Here is a 13844-nt window from a genome sequence, read left to right on the forward strand (position 1 = left end):
CTTATGAGGAAGAATAATTATTAACATTTTGGGGATCCATCCGTACATGAATAAATAAGAAAACTTTACACAGTTCTTTAGTTTTTAAGCTAAAGTCTACGCCAAATATTAATTTTTGGGCTTGTTCTCTCTCTCTCTTTTTTTTCCTTGAAATATCGGAATCGAATTTTATTGATAAACAGGTAGATAGCCAGATGGTCCAGTTCGCAAATAATGAGTCTGCTTATTAGTAGATCTAATTCTAAATAAGAAACAGATCCAAAATTGTGTTGTAAAATTCGTGTGTTAAAATTCACCTATCTAATATTTAAGTAGTAAAAAAATTCTTAGATTTTAATTGTTTCGTATATTTTTAAAAATCGAGCCAAGTTCTTCATTGCAACAGTCTATTTTTATAACATCTTTTAATATATCACAAGTAACCGAATATTCAACAAAAATACTACAAAAATTATTTTCAGTGTACCCAATGTAAGAATCCCCGGGAGGGCACCTCATAATTGAGTATGAGAAGCTCCCGGCATGGTGGTTGGTTCTCGTCACCTTGGTGGATGCAAAACAAATGGGAGTCTGGCTCCTCCCATCGATGGTGGGACTACTTCTCAAAGGAAGGCTTATACTATGGCCGGTGAGGCTCCTTGGGACTGAACCACAGTTTCTGCCAGCAATGCTGTTGCGGTGATCCGATCATTCAGATGTTGCCTTCCGGTGGGTCGGAGTAACCAGTTTAAGGTAACCAACGTAAGAAGTCCCAAATAATCATACCATTGACGTCACTCATAATAAAATTACTAGTTACACCATTCACTTGCTCCAAGACACCAAGTGCTCTTGCTCGATTAGTGTTTAAAAGCAGAAAAAGAAATTCAACTAACACACATCCCAAATCCAAGTATTGAAGATAAGAAATCAACAATTAAATTTGCATGGTTAAGGAACCTGTTTAATAATTTGGTTTAATAATCTGTTTAATAATCAACTACAGCGTATTGATCCAATATTAATTAATAGCCATAATATAACTCCCTAAAAGTAGTATTATAGTGGGTGTGTTGTGATTTTATAAGGAACTGCCTGGTTTTAAATACACTATTTTAATTTCCAACACTATTTTAATTTCCACACTATTTTAATTTGCTACACTACAAAATTTACAAACACTTATTATTACAGACACACATAGAGAATTAGGTTAAAGTAAACAGTATGGTGGAGGGATACTACGGTTTCCAGAAGAGCGCATTCGGCATTAGCGCAAGGGTTGTGCATAGGGAAAAAGTCGACCTTAGGGTGCAGGTCTGCCGTTCAACTGCTTGTCTTCTGTAAAACGCCACAAGGGGGCGTTCTCTGCTCAAGGGGAAAAAGAGGTGTTACAGTATGAACTGAAGAATTAATTGTGACAATTCAGTGGCCCGTTTATAGCTATACTAAACTATTTTGGGATGAACTGCATAATATGAATTGTATCAAACACAATAACAACATCCACAAGTTCTTTTCCAACTTCCACACTACAAGCCAGCCTAAGGAAGTTTGATATACACCGGTTGATTTAATATACGCCAGAGCCACATTCCAAAAGATCTTTGGATATAAGGTCATGTAAAGGCCTTAATCCAAAATCACATCACGGTAATCACAGTCATCTCAATTTTTCAATTTATAAATTAAATATTAATTTAATTTTGTACAGATTATTTAATACTATCAAAAATCCAAAGAGATTCTTCTTTTGCAACTTTCAATCCTGAAACCTAACAGGAGACAGAAAGTATCCAAAAGGACTACCTATTAATCCAGTTTCGAATTCTTACTGCTGCATACGTTGCAAAGCTTGTAGTGAAATGGATATTGTGAAAAAGATGTTAGAAATGAGGTTTCAGATATTTTTCTAATGGATAAATATTCCCAAAAAATGAATAAGAAAATGAAAAATAATTAATGGAAAATAAAATCAAATTACAAAATACTGTACAGTCAAATTTTTCTTGAAAAAAAATTTCAAAATAGCTTAACTATAAATGTTTTTATTTTGACCACAAATTCATGATATTTTTTGCTCAATAGCATTTCATAAATTTTAAACACGAGAGAAAAGGCTACAGAAAAAATAACTGAAAAAAGGTTGAATTTAAAATTTTTTTTAATTCAATTTACTTAACATTTAATAATTGTTCAATTATAATTTTTCCATAAAATATCATTAAATAAATTAAATAATCTATGTCTTATATTTTTAAAAGATAATCACTCAAAATATATTAAAAGTAGCAAAACTTTACTGCGCATTGTAGTTTTATAAACGTATTTCCACAATCATAATGTACATCTAGCCACTTTTCTTTGTTGGATTTGAATCTCGAATGCATAATGTAAAAGCAAAAACTTAATTACGAACTTCTTAACTCGAGCAGTAAAGAAGAATTTAATATAATTATAATTAAAATATTTTCATAACTCCGAGATATAATTAAATATTTTTGATAAAAAGAAGCCTATAACGTTTTCATTTCAACAATTTTGTTATAAACTAGCCGGCTTTGGCGACCAACCGGTTAGCCAGTATTAATGGTCGCTGAAATTTTCAATTAATTATTTTATGTAACTTGATCTCTTAATAGATTTTTCTGTAAAATATTTTTAAGTTTCAGATTTTGATAGTTATATAATTCAGTCATACTATTACATAGGATTTAAACAGTTTTGTGCATTGTAATACTTATCTTTAATTTTCTGTCAGCGCCCATAAAATTTCAACTTTAAATTAGAGTGAAAATATTAAACTGCAATTAATAAAAAAAAATTACTGAAACCAACCATGTTTTTTTTTTTTTTTAAACAGGAAAACTGGAAGCAGAGTCATTCGTCTTTGAATCTGTATCTGCACTGCAGAATAATTTTTGTAATTTACATCAAATCTTAAAGAATTATTCAACAAAAATTTCTCTGAATCATCGTAAAATTCAGTTTTTAGTTTTAATTTCAAAATATAGAAATGACCTAAATAAAACTGTTTTATTTTATTTCAATCAGTAAATGTACTTACGAAAAAAATTATGAAGTTTAAATTTTACATAGTCTTTTTTGCCCCGAGGAATAAAATTCTGTGACATACTTTTGACGCTTCAACTTTTAAATAAATAAATGAAAGTTTCTATCTTCTGCAATCAAATCGGATCAATTTATGAAGTTTCTAAATATCAATTTTAGAACTATTAACGATTTATCATAGGCCAATCACGGTCGAGAAACCCTGGCAGAAGATTGGCGTATCTTTGAGACGGTCGATGAAGGGGTCTAAACTTGCCTTTTTTTAATAGAATAATTAGATTCAAATTTCATAAATTAGTCGGTTAATTGAAGTTTAATAATTTTTATTTAAAATATTGGTGTCTCAAGAATATTTTGTTAAATGTGATTCAAAGGGCGGAGGACCTACGTAAAAATTTAAAATTCGTAATTCATCAGTGTATTTATTGACTTAAGCTACCTAAAATATAATTATTTACTTCATTTACGCCATTTTAACAGAATTAAATAGTATGCATGCCTTTTACTGAAGATTTACAAATAAGCCATTGGGCCCGTATTTGAATGGATATCCTATATATTAAACCATGTTTACCTTAAATAAAGCAGATTTATTGAATTTATAATATAGATATTGCAAACGATCATAGAAACCTTTGTCTTTCATATATTTTTTAGAAAATATTACATTTCTTATTTATTTCATTTCATACAGTCAAGTGCTGAAAATTACATTTTTCTAGATTTAATTTGCAGTAGTAATTAATTTATTTTTAATCACAGGTTTTGTAAATGTGATGGGAACACGTGGATAAAATCTGATTTTTTCCCATTGACGTGCTCGTACAGATTAAATTTTATTTTTATTCCGTACAAATATATTAGTGAAAAATATAGTTAAAATTCATTTAAAATCTAAACTTAATTTATAGGTTACAGCATTGGTATCATTAAAAAAATAATTTTTTGAGCTTTAATTTGAAGCAAAAATCAGTTTTGTGCTGTAATATTTTCGGAAGTTAAAACGGAAAAATGCTGAAATTTCGTTTAATTTTTAATTAATTAAAATTCTAATTCAGAATTTTAAAAAAATCGCTCCGAAGTGCACATTTCCGAACTTCAAGGTATACACATGCCAAATTCGGTAGCTATAGGTCGAACGTTCTGTAGAGCGTCAACACACACGCACACATAGAGCTTTATTATAAGCATAGATAAAAGTCATTCTGAATCTAATTTTTTTTTTTTTTTTTTTTTCACATTTTTAAGCTGAAGGACACATTTTAACGAAATTTGGGAAAATTATTTAAATAAATTTAAGAAAATTAATTAAAAATTTATGCGTTTGAAAATCAAAAAATTATCACCTTTCAGTATTATTAATCCCATTTTCTTGTATATTGTCTTATAATTTTCAAAATTATTTTTCAGTTCAAAATTAATTTTCTAAATTATTATTCTTTAATTTATAATAATCTTTTATTGAAATTTAAATCTACTTCTTATTTTTTCCTTTTTTAATGCAGCATACATTTAAAGTATAAATTTCTAAAGTCACTTTCAGCTTGAGTTCATTAAAATGAAATTCTTTTTTATTTCACTTGATTATTTTCAATAATCATCGAAAATAATTTTTAAGTTAAACTTTATAATAAATGTGAAAACACTATTATTAACTTTAGAAGTGTTCATTGCAGAGCAGTAGTTATTTAAAAAGCCTAATCAATCAATCAATTGAAATGTGAGCTGCAATAGTCACGGACAATTTTAAAAGATAGAAATACATTGATACTGATATCGTCTTTGTCATATCAGTAATGACAAAGACGATAATGAAGTAATTAATTATATTAATTAAAATAATTAATAATATGAATGATTATATAAACTGTACGATTAAATAAAGAATCGAATAGTGACAATTTTTGAAAAATAAATTGTTTAGGTCTCAAGAAAAAATTGAGCAATACCAGATGCATAAACTACTTTACAGTAAAATTCCAAGATAAACAGAAAACAAATCATAATTAAAGTGTTCAGAATTTTTTTAATTGATGAATTTTATTTGGATTTTTTTTTCAAAAGAAATTGTAAGAATCGGTGAAATTTTTGAGTACATTGAAAAAAATCGTTTACGATCCTTGAGAACACAAATTAAGGACAAATTTAATCAACCAAAGCAACTAAAATTTTTTTAAAAAATGCTGCCATTCTTAATTTTTTCTTAAAATAAATTCAAAAATTTTAAAATTTATTTTGCTTTAATATATTTTGACACTTTTTAATAGAAAAAGGAAGGAATAAAAATAAATTCGATTTAAAAATGTTGCGACTTTGCTAATTCACTGAAATAAGACATAATATTGGTTAAATATAGAAATACTCTGATTCAGTTTAAATTGTGTAAATTCCTCTGAAGCCACTTTCAAATGGCGAATGTTACAACGCATATCATCTGAAGTCGAATTACATAATGTCTTACCCTTTTCATCGTGCAAAACGCTAATTGGATTTCAAAATTAAACTGAAGCGGCACATTTAATGAATCGGATAAGCATAATTTTGTTCTATTAACGAAATCATTTTCTTTTTTAAATTCCACCGAATGGTTTTATAAATTCACAAATTAGTTATTAAACCACAATCTAAATTAAATCTAAACACAGAAGAAAATATAACCACCGAAAACAGAAATGATATTATATATGCATTTTCTAAACCATTTAAATTAGCCAAACATAATAAAACGTACCTTTGACATCACTCATATTGGTTTAACAGTTATCCCATTACCCGCAGCAGCACACCTCACTGACTCGACCACTGTGTCAACACTAACGGCATCAAGCGAACTCAAACCCATACTCATCCCATACCCAAACCTAAATATTGAGTAAAAGGAACCGCCAATAATATTTAACGGATGTTTCCAAAATTCACACCTACAAGTGCATACCCAAGAGACCTGTTGAACGATTTTTTTTTTTTTTCTCGTCAAGTGTCACTTGCACCAACGCGAATGTTCCCCATTTAAGTGTTTACCGGAGTTACTCGGAAGAAGAGGTTTGGAACCCCACGCAGAAAATACGTTATCCTTCTGACCCAGACATTGACTCTTCGTTCCAAGAGTAGGCCTTTTTCTACCACCTTGTTACTAATGAAAACCGCCCGGTGGTTGATTTCGAGAGCACCGCTGGGAAAGAGTGCATACAATTGTTAATTACTTCGAATATATTAGTTTGAGGAAGAGAGTTGTTAGTTATGTGTAGGAGGACTTGAATAAAGGAATTTTATTAGTATTTAACGCACCAAATGCAGTGACATTAGAAAATAACAGCTCTATAACATCTAGATGTAATTAACAGTTATTAAAATTGAATAGTTTTAATGAAATGCACCTGATAGTGATTGTATGATTATTATGATGAAAAGTAAAATGAAAATTGGTGAAAAAATGCATATACAGTACACTCCCGATTATCCGCGGAATTGGGTGGCGCGGCCGCCGCGGATAACAAAAATCGCGGATAATCCGAAAAAAGCTAAAAACGGGTATAGCAAAAGAGAAAACAGTCATTCCAGCTTTGAAAAATCGTTTTATGTACAATAAAACGTAAAATAAACAGCAGGAAATGTTTCACTAACGCTTACTATTTTAGTATATCACTCAAAACTAACCTAAAATGCATTTTGTTAATGAAAACAGAAAAGTGCTTTGTACTTACGAGGGACGTCAAGGATGCACAGAAAAATGAATACATATGTACTGTTTTAATGCTGTAATGTATTATGTAATTACAAAAGCATAACTGTAAAACTACACCTTTTTGAAGAAATCAGTCATTTGTGTTTGCTTCTTGCTTTGAAAGCATTTTCTCTTTGCTTGGAAGCAAAAAAAAAAAAAAAAAAACTTAGTGCGATAGGCGCGGATAAACCGCCCGCGGATAATCGGGAGTCTACTGTATAGTTAAATTCGAGAGGTGAAACAATTGTTTGTTACTTATCGAATATATTATTTTGTGAAAGAGAGAAGTTCATAGTGGTTTAAAAGGGTAAATTCTGTAATTTGGAATATCATGATTAGAAATAAAATTAAAATAAGTAAAAAAATGAATGTATTGTTAAATTCGGGAATATCGTTCAAAAAGAGTCATTACAACTGTTTGTTGCTTATCGAATATATTATTTTGAGGAGAGAATTTCAGAGCGATTAAAAGAGTAGATTCTGTGATTACGAATATCATGATGAGAAATAAAATTAAAATAAGAAAAAAATTGCATACATAGTTATATTCGAGAATATTATTAATAGAGAATTATTACAACTGTTAAATACTTTTAAAATATATTAATTATTTAGAGAAAGAGAAACGCTAGCAATCGTTAAGAGAGTGGATTCCACTGTTATGATTACCATACCGGGAAACGCTATGAAAATAAATAAAAAAAAGGAATACATAAATATAAGTAAAAAAAGAAAGTACGCATGAACATTTTGTATTATTCACCATGAAGTAAAAATTTTATATGAAGAACGTTGCCTGTTTTACGCCGCGTTTGAATACTCCTGAGAAAAATACGATAGAAACTACACTTTTGAATATTTTTAAAAATAATCATTTTATTATTATTTGAGAGCATGATGTTATTTTGGTAAGGGAGTTTTGAAGCTCAAAATCGCGAAGGCAATAAATACTAAAGCTCGAAATCGCGGAGACAATGAATATAGAAGCTTGAAATCGCGCAGGCAATGAATAAAGCATAAATGGCAATTTTCATCATCATCTTTTAATCACATATATTTTTTTACCTGCTTTTACCAGTATTGCATTATGATTATGTATGCTTCTTTGAAAGCAGATGCGTTTTTAAAAGGTTAATTTGCTTTTACCAGTATTGCTTTATTATTGACAGCAGATGCGTTTTTAAAAGGTTGACGTAGAACTATGACATAATGGCTGTTATTACATCTCAAAATTGACCGAGCTCCATAACTCTGTTTGCCAGCTAGAAAAATTAAAAATGAAAGTTTAAAAAAATTATATATATATATATATATATATATATATATATATATATATATATATAGAGAGAGAGAGAGAGAGAGAGAGAGAGAAGGATAGAGACCGATAGAGAAGTCTCGTGATTGTTTCAAACCGGTTTAAACTGGTTAATGACTTAAATTAGTTAAGATAAATAATGACTTAAAAATAATAATGTTCTCACATGATAACTTGAAATTTGCGATCGTAGATTTCATTTTAATTTTTCTTTCTTTTTTGATTTAAAATTGAATTTAATAACTTCTCATTAGTTCCAATTTATTATGAAAGTCGTATGCAGACCGGACTTTCCGCTGGATTAATATTGAACTCTTGGCACTCCGATCTCGAAATCAATCCTTGTTCGGTATAAAAGGCTAGAATGGGCTTATGCTATAACATTTGTTTAGAATTAAATCTTAACATTTTAGTTATGATTTATAAGTGGTTATTTTTCATATACCAAGTTCCATTTAGGCATACATGATATATTTTTATAGGAATGTAATAAATAATTTACTATTAGAAAGCAATTGATATTTAATTTTTCAAACTGCTCAATATACTTAGAGCAAGAAAATACGTAAAAAAATGGCAAGAGAGCAAATGTATAATATATAAATGTAAATCATAGTACAAATGTAAATATGTAGTTTTTAAGTAAAAGAGCTTTCCATAAATTTTTTTCTTTGTTAGAAGTATCAGTGATCCATATTCAATTATGCAGTAAAACTTTGAAGTAATGCTTTGTAAATGCTTTGATAGTTGATAAGTAATAAAAGTTCAGATTTGAAACGTTGAATAAAATCCACGACCTGAAAATATTTTAGACTTTTTTTAAATTTAAAATCATGAGCTATAATCAATATGAAAACTAAAATCTTCTTGTTATAAGTAATAGGAGTCCGGTCCAATCATAAAATTCTGGGTTCCAGTCCTCTAATTCAAGTTTCCTTAAACTATCAGTTATTATCTCAAATGGGAGAAAAATATGAGTTTATTCGGATTATAAAAAATTTCACACCATGTTTTTTAAAATGCTTAAATACTAACAATCAAAAAATTGTAAAGAAATTGATCTTAATTCGATTTGTACATTGCTAAGAAAATTATCTTGATAAAAAATTTCGTCAAAATAAGTTCGAATAGCGATTTAAAATTAAATTTTCTGTCATTTATGCTACTTATCTTTCATTTACAGGATCATTAAAAGGTAATTCTAAAGAAAATGAAATCAAAAAAATATATTCCACTCAAAATGATTTTTGATTTTTAAAGAATTAAATAAAGAAAATTTGATTTCTTTTTTACATTTGTTTATTTAGAAATTAAATTACATTCATACAATTCCGTTTGAATTACATTGGATTTTTAAGGAATTAAATAAAGAAAAATTAAAGATCTGTTTAAAGAAAAAGAAACAAGTTTAAAAATACTGATCCAATTTCAAATATACATTTCATCTAAACATTTTATGCTGTATTTTACCTCACAAAATTATTGAAAAATTCCATAACCTAATTTACTTAATGTGTAATAAGTATGGAATCAGCGGACCATGACATAAATTTACAGCTAATGACATAAGTATCGACAGATGATGTATTCATCACTATAATAAAAACTTCAATAATGAGAATAATAACAAAAGCAGCTTATCAAAGTCATTTCAAGGTCGTGAACGTGAGAATTCAACTGAGCCCTAAATTGCATGTTCATCTGATTGTTCTCACTTCTATAAGGTAGTAATTAAGAAAATCTGGATTTTTCACAATTTTTATTTCTGAAATAATATTCGGTGTTAAAACTTTTAAAGAAAATGAGTTCTAGAAAATGGAATTGGAAATGCTCAAGGCATAAATGGAGCTAAATTCTTCCAATTTCGTATGAAATGGTGCAACAGTTTGGAGTTGGTGGAGCGTAACATATTCTCTTGATTAAACCATTGATATGCTTACAGAGGTGAATTTTATATCCGGTAGAAACATTTTTTTTTTTCTTCTTTTACATTGAAACTAATGCCTGCTGACCTAGTTAAGTGAATTTGTTTTATTTTTTCTTGCATAAAGCTATTCAAGAGAAGAAAAACATGTTTATACATCACTCTTTAGATGTACTGAAATGTCTGAGATTTAAGTTAAGTAAAAGCGATTTGTTGTCATGTCAAAATTTAGAAAATAAAAAATAAAAAAATAATGGGATTCTAGTTCTTGTCTGAAGCATTGCAAATGATGTTTCAGACTTGATTCGTTCATTTATATTTTAATTTTAAAATAATTAATAATGTTCTAAAAATTATCTAAATAATAAAAACCATCTAAATAATAATGTTCTGAAACTAACTCTAAACTATAATAACGTTCACACAAAAAATTTATTTCGGATCGTCACAACGCAATTGGATAGAAATTCTGTAACCAAAATTATAAAAAAGTATATCTTAAAAATATTTTTAAAAATTTATAAAAATTAGTTTAAAAATGTATTGATATAAAACTAACATCACTGAAAATCTAATATTTTGAATTTTAAAGTAATATGAAAATTATTTTTCTGCAATAATGTGCTTAGAAATTACTATGGAAAATCATTAGACTCTCAGAATTTATTTAGATAAAAATGTTATTAAAGCTTTTAAAAAACCCTTCTTCAATGATTACCAATCAACCAAGAAGTAATCAATTAGATGCCAAATTTGTATCTGTATTTCCAATACTCTAGAGCATTGTTTTCCAAAGTCCTGTGTCCAATAGCTATAGAGCTTTTTGAAAGATTTTTCATTGCGCAGTTTGAAGATAGTATAAATTGTAACATTAAAAGCATTATAAACATTATCTTGTTTATTTGTTTTATTTCCTTTTTTTTCTTAGTATGTGCATTGTTAATAATAAAATATTGTTAATTTTCAATTCTAAGAGAGTCCATTTTATTGGGAGAAATATTAGATTTTGATATATAAAGGATGGAATGTATTAGTTTTTTTTCTTAGTAATATGGAACTTTTTGCCTCTACATCTAAGAATTTTTTAGAATATATAGTTATTATTTATTTTTATTATTATACAGTCTTTCGAAATTGCTAAAAATGAAGTATTTTTTTTTATTAAATTCATGAAAATAGTGGCAAACTCAAAAGTAAAGAAAATTTACAGATAAAAAAATTAATCTAATTACTTTCCTTCACAATAAAAAAAATTACTTTAATATTTCTGCATGAACTGCTGTGATTTGGTTTGGTTATATTAACGTCCCGTTTGAAGCAACACTAGGGCTATTTTGGGACGGACCTCGTAATTTTGAACCACGGTCAGATGACGAGGACGACACCTGAGCTGGCACCCCCCTCTCCACACCACACCACACCAACGGGAGGACGTTTGGTCATGACGGATTTAACGTGCAACAGACCCCCTTACACGACGGTTCTTCGGTGGAATCGGGTCACGAACCTGAAACCCTCCGGTTCCGAAGCCGAGACCTTACCACCAGGCCACCGCGGCCCGAACTGCTGTGATTATTTGCTTATAAAAAAAGGTATTTTGCTTCAGTATATCAAAGTGTAATTATTTTTTTTCAATATGCTGAAATATTAATTGAATTTTAAGTAATCATTTTATAAATTTGTAGATAATTTCAAAATGGCTTTTAGATCTTTTTTATATCAACTTTATATGGATATAAATTTAAAAACTTATTTATAATGTGTTTTGGGCCAAATTAACTAAAACGTTCAAGATCTTTAACTTCTAAATCTTTTTAAAATTTCTTTACTCAGAAGAAACTTACAAAGTAGAAAAACGAAAGAGAACATATACACGTATTAATTCTTATTTAACTTTAGGTACAAACTGTAACATTTTTTGGAATCGTTTTCATATTGAAGGAGCATTACGATACAGAATTTTAATTTCTTGTTATAAAAAAAAATAATTTTTAATTCTAGTTGAATTTACTTAATACTATTAACATATTCGTAATTTGAAAACATATTAATTCTAATAATATATTTTTAATTCTAACAGAATATTTTTAATTTCAAAAGAATATAATTCATTTGTTTTGTTTTTTTATCTTTTGACAGAAAGAAATAAGGATTTTAATCAAATTAAAGTTTAGTTTAAATGATATATTTAAAAAATTTATCTATAATGTCTACAACAATAAGAATAAATTAGCGTTCATGTTATATGACTGAAATTAACTTGAACTATAAACAGAAACTGAAATACAATTCCTGTTAATTTTTCAATTACTCTCGTCTTACAAATTTCAGCTTAAATTGTGTTTACACTAAATGTCATATCTATAACCAGAAAATAACATATTAATATTTTATAATTCTTTGATAAAATTTGTAATCAATTTAACCTCTTTTTTAAAAAAAAAAGTATAGATATTAAAACTGCTGATATTATTAAAAATTTCATGACTGTATTTACACGAATCAAGTCTTTTTTAACATAAAATCTATTTAATTAATAAATAAGTAATGGTACATCATGACCAAATCTTGATCTTGCGCTATAATATAGAATCTCACTCATAAATGAATAAAATATGCCACATTAATAAGATAAGATAATATGCCACACTGATAAGACAAAAGAATAGCAATGCTATTGCTGCATAATTAATCTTGTTGAAATTTAAAAAAAAAACATTTTCTTACATTATGCAAATAAATGATTAATCCATATAATTATTTTTTTATTGAAAATTCTTGATACCATTACATTAAATACAAATATTGATATACAGTTAACCTTCTTTTTTTTAGAACTTTAATACTTCCCAACAATATATTGGCAACTGAGTGGTTAATTACATGACTACATCAATGGTAAATTTAAAATTATTTTGCGAAATTTTTGCCTACTAAATGTAAGGAAGCTTTATATTATATAGCCTGACTCGATAGCAATATACCTTCACCCTAACAATGCATAGATGTTTTAGAAATGTTTCCACAATGCACTACAAAATTCAAGACAATCAAATATTTTCATAACAATATTCTACAATATCTCATATAGAGGAAGAATTTAAATTAAAACATGGCTCAAATAATCTTAATATATAAATATAAAAGAAAATATTTTAACGTACTTAGCTCAGATATCCATTTTTTTCAAAAATATTCTGTAGAGATCCTATACATTGGAAACGCCAAATCTTCTGCATTCCAAACACAAAAGTCATCTGAATATTTGTGAAAAACATTCCATGGCCACATACAATTTAACTAATTTACGCGCTTGACCAAAGATCCTGCCCCAGATGCTAGAGATAAGTGTTTACAAAAATAGATTTCTTGCACTCGAAATAGACAGCCGGCATAACAAAAATCAGTTAATACAAATCCAAAAGTTAGGAAGCTTCTTTGGCAGTAGCATACTCTCACAATAAATCGTTTGGAACAAACTGATTCGCAGAGCAGCTGTCGAATTTTTCCAGGTGATTTTTGTTTAGTTTCGGAAGAATCCAACAAAGCGGAACTTATGCCTAAGCAGTGCATCATCCACCCCGGATGGTAATGAGACCGAAACATAAGAATATCGTTTGTTTAACCGGCGCAACTGAAGTGAAGTGCTTAAGCTGTTTAAAATTATAGAGACGGCAATAAGTACTGTAACCGTGATTCTAAGTAACTTCAGTTATTATCTAAAAAAAAATCGATACATATGCAAGAAATATGCTAGTCGGGTAATATGAAACTCATTTTATAAATCAGATTAAAGATTATTTGAGTAATGCAACAAATGTATTTGCGAT

At 28.2% G+C, this 13844-nt stretch overlaps 1 protein-coding gene across 2 annotated transcripts in view; it reads right to left on the reverse strand.

Moving 5' to 3' along the window:
• LOC129972294 (uncharacterized) overlaps positions 1-13443 on the reverse strand; it is a 29579-nt gene extending 16136 nt beyond the window's left edge. Inside the window, exon 1 of one of the 2 annotated variants that reach the window (XM_056086380.1) lies at positions 13179-13443. Coding sequence is in view for 1 of the 2 variants with exons in the window: in XM_056086379.1 (XP_055942354.1) it covers positions 5783-5798 (16 nt within the window). In the remaining variant the exon portion in view is untranslated. Of the gene's footprint in view, positions 1-5782; positions 5878-13178 lie in introns of those variants that run through there. The other variant, XM_056086379.1, reaches the window with a different exon arrangement.
• Positions 13444-13844: the final 401 nt, after the last annotated feature.

The sequence above is a fragment of the Argiope bruennichi genome, chromosome 6 (genome assembly GCF_947563725.1).
Source record: "Argiope bruennichi chromosome 6, qqArgBrue1.1, whole genome shotgun sequence".
Taxonomy (NCBI): domain Eukaryota; kingdom Metazoa; phylum Arthropoda; class Arachnida; order Araneae; family Araneidae; genus Argiope; species Argiope bruennichi.